Source organism: Geotrypetes seraphini, chromosome 4 (assembly GCF_902459505.1).
Source record: "Geotrypetes seraphini chromosome 4, aGeoSer1.1, whole genome shotgun sequence".
Taxonomy (NCBI): Eukaryota; Metazoa; Chordata; class Amphibia; order Gymnophiona; family Dermophiidae; genus Geotrypetes; species Geotrypetes seraphini.
Genome location: NC_047087.1, coordinates 322,633,696 through 322,646,275, shown reverse-complemented (window position 1 = coordinate 322,646,275; position 12,580 = coordinate 322,633,696). Strand labels below are relative to the sequence as shown.

Genomic DNA, 12,580 nt, shown 5'->3' with positions numbered 1-12,580 from the left:
AGAGGAACGCAGGGAAAGGGGTGACATGATTGAGACATTTAAATACGTCACAGGTCGTGTAGAGCTGGAAGACGACATATTCGTTCCCAAGGGACCCTCGGTCACAAGGGGGCACCCGCTTAAACTTAGAGGAGGGAAATTTAGTAGTGACACCAGGAAGTACTTCTTCACAGAAAGGGTGGTGGATCATTGGAACAAACTTCCGGTGCAGGTGATCAAGGCCACCAGCGTGCTCGACTTTAAGAATAAATGGGACATCCACGTGGGATCCCTACGAAGGTCGAGCTAAGGAACTAAGTCATATGCACTCAGACTTAATGGGGTGGGTCAGTAGAGTGGGCAGACTTGATGGGCTGTAGCCCTTTTCTGTCGTCATCTTTCTATGTTTCTATGTTTCTAAGTGTGCTTTGTGTTTTTTTTTTTAATTTTGTGTTACCATTATGTATTAATAAGATTAAATTGTGTGTATATGAAAAATGGATGGAAGAAATTGCATTACAATTAGTATTATTATTATGGGGGTGGAGTTTGGGCAAGGCTGGGGCGGAGCTTTTGGGCCCCCCAAACAAAAAAGTGTTCCGCTGCCTATGAGGCTCCACCTTTATCAGCATTTTTTATAACTATAGAAGTATCTTCAATCAAGTTTTTCAACGCTAATCTTAAATTTTTATTCAAATTATTGAACCCGTGTGATTGAACTATGTTACTCAATTCTAACTCTTTTAAGACTTTATCTATGAAAATATTCAAAATGTTGTCAAGGGGACCTGGCGGATACCAATTCGAATAGGGAGACAATATAGAACGGTCAAACGATTTATTACCATGAAAGAAAATTTCGATCTGCAATCTCCTAATAAATTTTTCGAGGTCTATATTGAATTGGAAACAATCAAAATTTTTTGATGGGACAAATGATAAACCACAATTTAGTAATTGTATTTCTTCACTAGTTAAAACTCTACTTGATAAGTTTACCACATTAGAGCCTACTTCTGATGTTGGAGTTCGAACTACTGATACTGTTGTGACCTGGTCTGTGGTCGTCCTCTCTGAAGCCATTTGCCTCTTGAGTTGCCCCTTCTTCCTCGATTGGGTCTTTGGGATAAAAAATTTCCAGAACCACTGCTATTAGAGGAAGAGGAAATATTACCGGAACTTGAATTACTCACATTGTTGTTTTTATAGTGCACTGTGGACATATCTTGTGTTTTATCCAGAGGAAAATTAGACCATGCATACACATGTTGTCCCTTATAGTCTTTTTCATCTCGTTGGAATTTTTTATACTTATTCTTCTTTAACTGATCTTTGAATTTGTCAATATTAACTTGCATCTGTTTTACCTGAGCATCGTATTCAACTTGGTCAAATTTTCCTTTCAAATTGGTCAATTCAATCTCTATTTGAGTATTCAATTCAGCAACTACTGACTTGCTCTTTTCAATAATTAAAAGCATAATGTCCAGAGAGCATTTGTTAAAAATCATTTCCCATTTTTCCACAAAGTCTCTGTCGTCCTTGAAAATTTGTGGACTAGTGTTGACACATAGACCTCTGGGAATCCTACCAGCTCGACAGTACTCAATCAAAAATGCACTATTAAGGTCAATTCTTACAGAGTTCTTTCTCAAATTCATAAGTTTAGGCCAATCGTCACTCTCACATAAAAGATTAGAGTCACAAAAAATAGATGGAACCTTCAAAATATCCAACATCTTCTCATTAAAGAAGCTCAAAGTTTGTAACAAGGTATTATCAGCCATCTTTCAAATACTTGAACTATCAAACAGGATAGTAAAAGATGTATATCAACTATTGATAATAACAGGTTGATAATAATAGATAAATAAACCTAAATGGAGGAAATTATGGGGGGGTTTTGATCGATGAAAGAAACCTACAACCACATGAAACCCTACATTGGCCCAAATGTGTCTTTCTATAAAACCAGCACAAATCTCACAGAAATTTGCACATAAAATGAATCTGACTGCATTTACACTGAAGGAGGGAAATTGTCAATATGGGCTACTGTTAAGATAGGAGTGGTGGTAAAATAAACCATCTTAATCATCGGCCATGTTTATGACTCCTTCCCTTAGCGTTCTTCAAATTGTACTGAAGCAAAAAGAGCAAAACAGTGTGAGTTGTGTTAAATGGCTCTTCCACACGCTCAGCCTCTGTTCACTGTATTTTATGTTATGCTGCCACCTACTGGCAATTTTAGGGAACTGGATCCACATCCACTGATCCCTAGCAGCAGGGCCTGTGTTATGTTATGGTCTTATATCCCCACCAAATCCTCTGAACTTGAGTTCAAGGCAGGTTACAACAGTGTATCACAAATTGTGTGCCGCAGCACATTCCAGGTGTACAGAGAGCCACCGTCAAGGTGAAAGGTGCCAGCGCTGGCTGACTGCTTACAGACACGCCTCTCATGGCAAGAGGCAAGTCCTGTAGGCATTCAGCCAGCGTCTCTTCTCCTCTCTGAACCTCTCCTTCTCCAGCACCTCCCTATTGGCAGTAATAGGAGGTTTAGGGCCGCAACTGGATGGCATCCACATATACGTGTGACATCATTGCGTCAATGGCTGCGCATTTCCAGATGCCCTCCAGCCATGTCCCTGTGTTTAGTGTGTTGCGGCTTCAAAAAGTTTGCGCCACATTCAGTTACCACAAGAATCATTATTACATGTTACAATCTTCCATAGACCATTAATGAGATAGCTTGGGGAAATCCACTGCTTATTCCTAGGATAAGCAGCATAGAATCTGTTTTACTACTTGGGATCTAGCTGATCCAGTATGGCAATTCTTATGTTCTTATATGAGCCAAGTTTAGGACAATCGAGCCATTGTGACATCACTGATGAAGTTGGCTCTTAGGCATTGGTGGAATGAGGAATTATGACATCACAGTCTCAGCTCTGGGATGTTTCTGCTCATTGTGTTTCTGGGACCTGGGTTGCCCACTATTGGAAACAGGATATTTGGCTTGATGGATCTTTGGTCTGTCCCAGTAGGGCAATTCTTATGTTCACCTTGATAATACCAATGCGACATTCTCTACTATCCTATTTCATGCAAATTACTCTCCTTGCCAACATGTATTCTTCTATCCCAGTTATCACAGCCCAAGGTAGATATGGTAACCTGAGTCAACTTCCCCGTAGCAAATCCTTAGCATACAGACCCCAGTACCTTAGGCCTATCCCCATCATCCCCTCTTCACCTACACCCAACAACCTCTAAATTGCACTAGCAAATGCAAGGTCCATAAACAACAAAGACATTATACTAAATGATCTCCTTGCAGACAATAACTGGGACACCTTCCTTATTACTGAAACCTGGCTTAAAGATAATGATGGAGCTACCTTGGGTATGCTTTGCCCACCAGGGTACCAGGCAATAGTTTGCTTATGTATTGATACTAGAAGTGGAGGTGTAGCCACCATCATCAAGTCCAGCTTCAACCCAAGACTGATTAGTGCATCTAGTGTGATGGTGTCAGAATCCCTAACCTTCTCAGTGGGTCACAACAGTGTCCTAACCTTTGCCTTGATAACCTGCTTTCCGTCTTCAGCAAACTGGTCATCATATACAACCAGATCATCATATTTGGAGACTTTAACTTTGCCATCTATCCAAATAAGACTGAGTGTCACATGTATGATTTTCTCCTGGTTGGCGAGAAGTTATATGTGTGTGCTCGCTCCAAAGAGCTCCTAGCTCTCAGAGAACGAGTACATTTCTCTCTCTTCTCCATCTCTACTCCTTTGCACCATTCCCGTTTGGTTTGTTCCTTTCCCCTTCCTTTTACCATTTTTCCCTTTTGTGTCATGTATGTTAGTCCTTTGTGTTTTAAATAATTACTTTGTATGTTACCCATATTTTATTTTATTTTTCTATATATAATTGTATACAAATTGTATGGAAATGCTTTGGCTTCTTAAGTGGTATATCAAATCAAATTAAACTTGAAACTTACATTCCCTTGAGGCTAGTGTAGCAGACTTGGAAGAGCTGAGGGAGACAGGGAAGGACATGGAAGAGACCTACAGGGATGTTGTAGAAAAGTCCCACCTCCAGTCTTGTAGCCCCTGTGCTGCCTTGGAAGAGAGAGGTCTCCTAGAAGGAAAGCATCACCCTGGTGAAGTAGGAAATAATCCTGTAGCTAAGACCCACCCACCAGGGGATGCAATATCCTCTCGCACCAAGGATGTGTCTCCAGGAGGGAAAAGTTAGGACAGCAGTTGTAGTTGGTGATTCGATTATTAGGCATGTAGATAGCTGGGTGGCTGGTAGGCATGAGGATGAAAAGGTGGCGGACCTCACGCGTCACATTGATAGGATTTTAGATAGGGAGGAGACAGCTGTCCTGGTACATATAGGTACCAATGACATAGGAAAATGTGAGAGGGAGGTTCCGGAAGCCAAATTTAGGCTCTTAGGTAGAAAGCTGAAATCCAGATCCTCCAGGGTTGTATTTTCAGAAATGCTCCCAGTTCCACATGCAGGACCCAAGAGGCAGGTAAAGCTCCAAAGTCTCAATGCGTGGTTGAGATGATGGTGCAGGGATGAGGGATTTAGATTTGTTAGGAACTGGGTAACCTTATGGGAAAGGGGAAGCTTGTTCCGAAAGGACAGACTCCATCTTAACTGAGATGGAACCAGGCTGCTGGCGTTAACATTTAAAAAGGAGATAGAGCAGCTTTTAAACTGAGATGTGGGGGAAACCAGCAGTCACCTGGGAGTGGATGGTTCAGTGTGAGATATCCTTGAATGAGACTATTAAAGCAGGTTAAATTCATTGGTGAAAATGAATATCAATGTAAAGTGCAGATGCTAAAGTGCAAATGCTAGAACCTTAATAACAAAACTAATGTAGATAATAGAGCACCAACACTAGAAAGTACATCCAGGGTCCCAAAATATCACCACTCGACAGAGCTCCGTTTCGCGTCTTCATCAGGAGCGTTTTTGATTCATATACGCTGTGCAATTTTGATTCTCCACAATTTTTGACCGACAAGTTGAGAAATTTATTGTCGGTTTCCCCACTTGGTTATTGATTTATTTGTATCCCGCTCCTGATGAAGATGCGAAACAGAGCTCTGTCGAGTGGTGATATTCATATGTTTTGATTGAGTGGTGATGTGTGTGTGTGTGTTTGGGGTTTTAACATTTTGGGACCCTGGATGTACTTTCTAGTGTTCTAGTGTTTCTAGTGTTGGCGCTCTATTATCAACATTAGTTTTGTTATTAAGTTTCTAGCATTTGCACTTTAGCATCTGCACTTTACATTGTTATTCATTTTCACCAATGAATTTTACCTGTTTAGGCAATGTTCTTCATTTATTTATGTTTAAATCTTTTACTATATTTCAATTTAAATTCCAAGTATTACACTTGTACAGAAAGCAAGAATAGAATAGATATCGAATACAATACAAATATAAATCATAGATTAACAAATATACTATTTATGCTCAAGTCCTCAAATTAAGATCCAAGAATTAAAGAAAATTGGTGAAATAATAAAGAAAAATCATAATAATACATAAGAAACTGAAAGCTATAGCATTGAAATGAGGTCATCAATAATCAAATTATAGGGCTCAAAGGTTGTTTGCATTCAGACGAGACATTGCCACAAAGTTTGTCAATTGTGATGGTTCAAAAAACACATATTTAAGAGTACGGTGATATACAATACATTTACACAGATGTCTCAAATAAAAAGTTGCCCCCAAAGATAAAACCCCAGGTTTCAAAAGAAGAAATTCACGGCGGTGCCTTTGCGTCTCCCGTGCCAAATCTGGGAACATTTGTATTTTATAACCAAGAAAGCTTTTTTGTCTATTTTAAAAGAAAAGTTTTAACAACCATGTTTTATCAATTGGCAAAGCTAAAGTAATAATCATGGTGGCTGGTGATGCTAAATCCTTCTCAGATGTTTCTAAGATCTGTGATATATTTAGAAGTTCTTGATCTGAAGGTTTTTCTTTTAGTTGTTGATTTTGTTCTTTATCAGGCAAATAATAAACCCGTGAAAATGGTGGTAATGATTCCTCAGGTATCTCCAAATTTTCCACTAGATATCTCTTAAGCATATCTCTAGGTGTTACCAAATCAAGTCTTGGAAAATTGATTAACCTTAAATTAAATTGTTACTACGTGAATTGTTCTCAAGCATTTCAATCTTCTTCCTTAGGTTAATATTGTCTTTAACTAAAGTCTCTTGCAATTGTTTCGATGTTATAATTTCTTTTTCTATTTTTTGAATGGATGAATTAGAAGTATTCATTTCTTTTCTTAAATCCTTCCGTTCTTTATTATGTTCCTTAATTTTTCCTTCAATTTGTTGAAAAGTAGGAGTAATATTTTTAACAAAACCAGCCATTAAGTCCCAAATGGAATCTAAAGTCACTTCTGCAGGTTTAATCAATACAATTGGAGTTTGTGTGAATGTAAAGTGCTCACCGTTCTGAAGTTCTTCGGGGCTTGTCTTCTGTCCTTCCCCCTCATACTGAGATGATATTCCCCCAGATATCTCCATGGGGGCCCTTGAAAAGTGAGCCCCAACCTCCAAGCTCTCCAGTAGATCCTTCCTTGCCTCTGGAGAGGAGAAAACCTCTGAATCCGGGGTTTCCCCACCCCTGGGAGAGCTGGTTATCTGAGGCTGCGGGGGTGGTGCCCTAACATCGGGGCTTAGTGTAGTATCGGGCCTAGGAGTATCCACCACGGGTTCGCCTCCCTGTGTCCTCAGCAGGCGGCCATCCGACGTTGCAGTGACCTCCTGCATGCGCCACAGAATATCCTGTATGTTTCCAAGACCCGGAGCTCCAGGACGCCGCGAGGCAGAAGCGGCACTCCAGCCCCATCTCTTGGGCATCGCGGTAAGTGAATACCGCTAGAATTTATTCCAAACGAACGCTGTTCTGGGACAAGCAGCTCAGCGCGTCCTGCTCTCAGTCGCCATCTTGGATCTTCATTTATTTATTAGTTTGGTTTCAAGTCATTTATTAAATGTTGGGATATTTACTCTATCTCCCAAGTTTCTAAGTTAGGTTCTGTTTTTGTTTTTCTGGTATCTGTTTGTGATAGGAATTTTTGCACAGGCACTTTCTACTAGTATGTAAAACTATCATCTCAGGACTTTTGTATATTCTTTTTATACACTTTTTATACATTTCATATTCATCCAGTAAGACTTGGTAATTATATATTATGTATTAATTTATTAATGTTAATGTATTTATTCATCAAAATTTAGAATTATGTGTGTTTAATTTCTTATTTCTTTTGATTCATTTCCTTTTTCATTTTCACCCCACACAGCCCACATTATTCATTTCTGTGTTGGTTTAGTCTTTAAGGGATGTATGTTGTTATGTTTTCATTTCCCCTTTTTCCTGAGTGTTAAGTCTGAAATTTTCATTTGGGAGCATTATTATTTCCACGGGCTATGAATATGGACTATATGATGTATGAGGCTACTCTCATTTAGACTTATGTCTGGTGGTCACCTTTGAGATTTAGCCTGAGCCAGAGGTTTACGTGATCTATGATGGGCTCATACTGATGTCCTCCACTCTAAACCCTGTGTTCTCCCAAGGAATAATTGTTTTGTCAGACTTTCCTTCTCAGGTTTAAGGTGTTTTAGCCAATCCCTTAATAGTACTTTATATTTTCTACAGGAATTTTACCTTTAGCATGCCTAAGCATAGGGATAAGCAGAGGAGTGTTCTTCCTGCCTCCTCTTCCACTTCCCTGACGTGACAAGCAGCAATAACAGCTTATGCCGTTCCAGCGGGAGCAGGTGCATCCACTGACCGAGGTGGACAGATCTCGGTCTTGGAAGGTGAGGTATCACTTAGCCCTTTAGGGCCTGGAGTTCCTCCGCATCCTGGGACGATGTCGGGGACGCCTTCAACTGCGCAGGAAGCGCCAGAGTTGATGTCTCCATCAGCATTCAAGTCTCACCCCTGACCCCGAATATGAATTATAGCTTGCCAACTTCTTTACAGCCAACATTGGAGTTCGGAGAAACGGAAACCCGGAGTGAAGCAGGGAAGGAGGAGGTGACACCAATTGGGGAGTCTCCTGGAATATCTCTCCCTGCTCCCCTGATAAGACCTACGGTGATTGATATGTAGTCGATCTGGAGTGGTTTGGAAACTTTACATAAGGTATGCTCAGTACAAAACACTAATACTCAATTTAAAATGTTTGAAGAGAAATTCCAACAACAGTCTAATAGAATGGACAAATTAGAGAAATCAATGGCGGAAGTGAAGGTTTTTATTAATTTACAACTGAAGGAAAAGTTTTTGTTCACTAGAAAAATAGAAAATTTGGAGAATGCAAATAGAAATTTGAACTTGAGACTTTTAAATTTTCCTGTCTCTAAATTTCAATCACCTAGAGATTTATTTCATTCCTTTTTAAATTCAGTTTTGAAATTTCCTGAAAATAATATGCCACTGTTACAAAAGCTATATTACCTGAACCTTCTGAAAGAGAATAAAGAAAAAGGAGAAACATAACCAGGAGACTTGGATATCTCACTGGTATGCTGGAAACATCTCAAGAGGAAACAGTGGTTAGAGCCACATTATTGGTAACTTTTGGTTTTCTTCAAGATAAGGAAACAATTCTTCGTCTATTTTACAGGACTGATAATGTGGAATTTCATGGATTCAAAATTTCAATTTTTCCTGATCTATCGAAGTGGACACAAGCCAGATGTAAGAAATTTCTGGCTTATCGTCAGTCTGTTCTGAGTTTAGGAGCAACTTTTCAGTTACTTATCAGAGTAATAGATATATTTTTTATGAACCCGATCAATTAATAATAATAACTTTATTCTTCTATACCGCCATAATCATGCGACTTCTAGGCGGTGCCTTTGTGTTGTATTTGATGTTGTTTGCATTAATAAAAATTGTTTGAACCTAAGAACTTCAGAGACTTCCATGGAATCCCCCTACCAGGCCATTAACTAATTGACTCCAACTGCACTCTGTAGTTTGATTTAATTTATAATTATTTCCTGAAATCCAACTTCCCTTGGATGTGATTGATTCTCTCTCCCTATAATGTGGACTTTAGTTTTAGTAACTAATGTGGAATTACTCTATAATTTGACTATTTGTTTCTTTTCAATTGTTATATTTGTAAAAGAATATAAATAAATTAACAAAATTTTAAAATTAAAAAATTGGGAGAAAAAAGGCCTCAGATAGGCTTCATGGGCCAAAAAAACTCCCAGTTAGAAAATTGTTTAAACCGTTCTTCATTAAAGTCTCCAAGAATGCAGATGCTCAAAGCAGCACAGTATAGACTAATCATCCTTCAAGCCAAGCATCAAGAAAATGAAACCAAACACTTACTCCCTCTTCTACGAAACTGCGCTAGCAGTTTCTAGTGCGGGGAGCCACACTGAATGGCCTGTATTGCTCCTGACGCTCATAGGAACTCAATGAGCATCGGGAGCAGCGTGGTCCATTCAGCACGGTTCTCTGTGCTCTCTCTGCGCTAAAAACCGCTAGTGCGGTTTCATAGAAGAGGGGCATACCTTGCTGTGGCTCCAATCGATCCTCCGTTTGTCATTTACTGGCTGTTTCCTGCAGCGCCCCAAACCGCTGTTTCCAAAGCTTTACTTCTGCAGGAAGAGTACGGCAGCGGTTTGAGACGCTGCAGGAAACAACATCGTATCAAAAATGCGCAGAAAAATTTTAAGCCTTAGAACTGAGTTTGAAACAATATTTGCAGATTTTAAATCTTTGGAAGGCAAGTTTTCTTTGTTTTCTTCAATTTTCTCAATAAATATAGCATCAGTACCTACTCCAATGCAAATGGAAGTAATTGAGATTCAGAGCAATTCAGATTTGCAGCCAAAATACAGTGAAGTTGGCTTGCTTGAAAATACTCAAAAATTTGCATATAAAATTATTTCCATGTTTGGAAGTACTTATTGGTGCGAGCAGTTATTTAGACTTATGAAAGGAAATAAGTCTCCTATCAGATCCAGAATTACCGACATTCACCTTGGATCAGTTTGGAGAAGATTTCCCCCGAAATAGGAAAAATAGTAGCAGATGCCAAGTGTCAGGAAGAAAACATTCATTTTATGGTTGCTCTTGTTCTTTTTTTCATACTGTACTTATTGAAATAAACCTAAGGGCACACGCTAGCCGAAAAACTACTGCCTGCTTAAAAGGAGGTGGTAGTGGCTAGCGCGTGTAGCATTGTAGCGTGCGCTAAAACCGTTAGCGCACCTTTGTAAAAAGAGCCCTAAGTTTCTATGAAAAATGACCTTTTTGCTTTTTTTGCGGCCCACATAAACTTAAACCTTGTTTGTTTTTCCTGTGCCAGCCTTTGAGTTTGACATGCTTGAGCTACGCTATCGAAGGCCAAAGTGAGGTCGAAAGATATCAGAAGGACTGATTTGCACCTATCTCTGAAATCGTCTATTGCTCATAGACATAAGAACATAAGAAATGGCTTCGCCGGATCAGACTCTAGGTCCATCCAGTCCGGCGACCCGCACCCGCGGAGGCCAAGCCAGGTGTTCCCTGCTGAGAAACCTTGTTTACTCGTATCCCCCAATGCGATTTGCAAGAAGGTGTGCATCCAACTTGCTCTTGAAACCCAGAATGCTGGTCTTCATCACGACCTCCTCAGGGAGAGCGTTCCAAGCGTCCACCACTCGTTGTGCGAAACAGAACTTCCTAATATTTGTCCTGGGCCTGGTGCCCCTCAGTTTCAGTCCATGACCTATTAAAGAGAGTTCTGTGTAATGAGAAGCAGAGAAACCAGTTAGGGTGAAGAACGTTGGTTGAAGACCACCTTTTCTGTAAGTTTGGCTACAAATGGTAGATTAGCGATGGGTCAATAATTGTAGCATTTAACTTCAGAGTTTGGGAAATACCAATGCAGATTTTTATGATAACATAACATATAACATAAAACTCACTTGTATACTGCAAATACCATTAAGTTTTATGCGGTTCACAAAGACTAGAAATACAAATGAATAGACATCTGATTTCTAACTTCCGAAAGATTCCCTAAAAAGATACGTTTTTAAGGCATGTCGAAATTGTTGATACGAATTTGGGAATATGAATATATGAGTTAAATCCCTAGTCCATAAGGCTGCCTGAAAAGATAGCAATTGTTCCTGAAATTTCTTATATTTACATCCCTTTACAGAAGGGAATGAAAATAATGAGAGAAGAGGCTTTTATTTGTCATCTCAAGAAGATAAGGTCCGAATATTTCAAGATGTTTTTTCTTTTTTAATTTATTTGCATTTCAAAATAAATTTACAAGAATCCACTTGTTACAGTAATACAGAGCATAAACATTCATAATTTTTGTGAGTTAAGCAATAAAAGGAAATATCCAATAGGAAAGAATAATAAAGAAAAAAGAAAAAAAAATGTTTTAGAGCTTAAACAAAAAGGAAAATTTTTAGAAATACTGTTTCTCTTCCAAAGACCCCAATTACATTTTGGGAGAGACAAGTAACAAGATAAGGAGATCTGTTTATAAGAATAAACAAAGAAAGAGGCTTAACATGATCTTTGCGGCTTATTTTCAAGATGAATGGAGGTATAGATTCAAGAGAGTTGTTTGATTTGTTTATGACCTGTATTATTTTATGGTTTTTGTCTAATGTGGGCTGATGAAATTCTGACATTAGGAGAGTCTGGAGGCCCGGAGTCAGGGAGGTTTATAAGGTTGTTTTGTACATTTTTAATTTTGTTATCAAAAAAATTGGTAAGATCCTGTGCTGTTGGCCTGTTCAAGTTTGAATCAGACTTCCTGTAAAATAGAGACAAGAACAAACAATGGAATAAAGGGCAGAAGTGTTACATGCATTGGCTATGTATTTTTCATAGTATTTTTTCTTTGTTCTTTGTATTTCCAAAGGGCAGATGAAGAACGCTGGCATCTTCACCAGCGTTCAGACGAGAGCTAAGTCTTGGTTGAGCCATGGCTTATTTTCAGATTTTGAGATGTATGTACGGGTGCCAGAGTGTCCATCATCAGTTGCGGTTGTGAAAACAGGTATAAGTGCCAAAAGGTATCCAAAGTGACCAGAGAGCCACTGCAGAGACAAAGTAAAGAGCCCCACACACTCCCCCAGTGTTCACTGACACCCTTACACCCCAACAAAGATTAAAATAAAAAAGTGCATAGCTGTCTCCAGCACATCAGCACCTGGTATGGAAAGTCTAGTAGAGCTGCACACAGGTGTCTGAAATAGCCTGGGTGATGGGCAAGCGAACCATAGAAAGGAGGACCCAGACCCATAAGCCACTCTAGCCACTACATTTATGGTGGAACATGTGCACCCACCAAAAGCCCCCAAAACCTACTCTACTGCCATATAGGTGCCACTTGCAGCCATTGGGCTATTGGGGTTGTAGACAGTTGGGTTTTGGAAGTGCTTTGGAGGGATTACCATAACCTCTACGGGAGTTCTGGTGAGATGTTTATGTGGCACCCTTTAGGTGAAGTTCACAGCAGTGCCCTGTCAGGTGCCCCACTGCTTTGTTGC

The 12,580-nt window shown here is 39.5% G+C and overlaps 1 protein-coding gene across 1 annotated transcript in view; it reads right to left on the bottom strand.

The window, feature by feature from the left end:
• Nucleotides 1–12,580, bottom strand: part of DMBT1 (deleted in malignant brain tumors 1) — a 572,499-nt gene that overhangs the window by 490,715 nt on the left and 69,204 nt on the right. Inside the window, exons 7-8 of the mRNA XM_033942984.1 lie at nt 3,558–3,646; nt 1,173–1,439 (exon numbers count right to left, since the gene is read on the bottom strand). Coding sequence (XP_033798875.1) covers nt 1,173–1,439; nt 3,558–3,646 — 356 coding nt within the window. The remainder of the gene's footprint in view (nt 1–1,172; nt 1,440–3,557; nt 3,647–12,580) is intronic.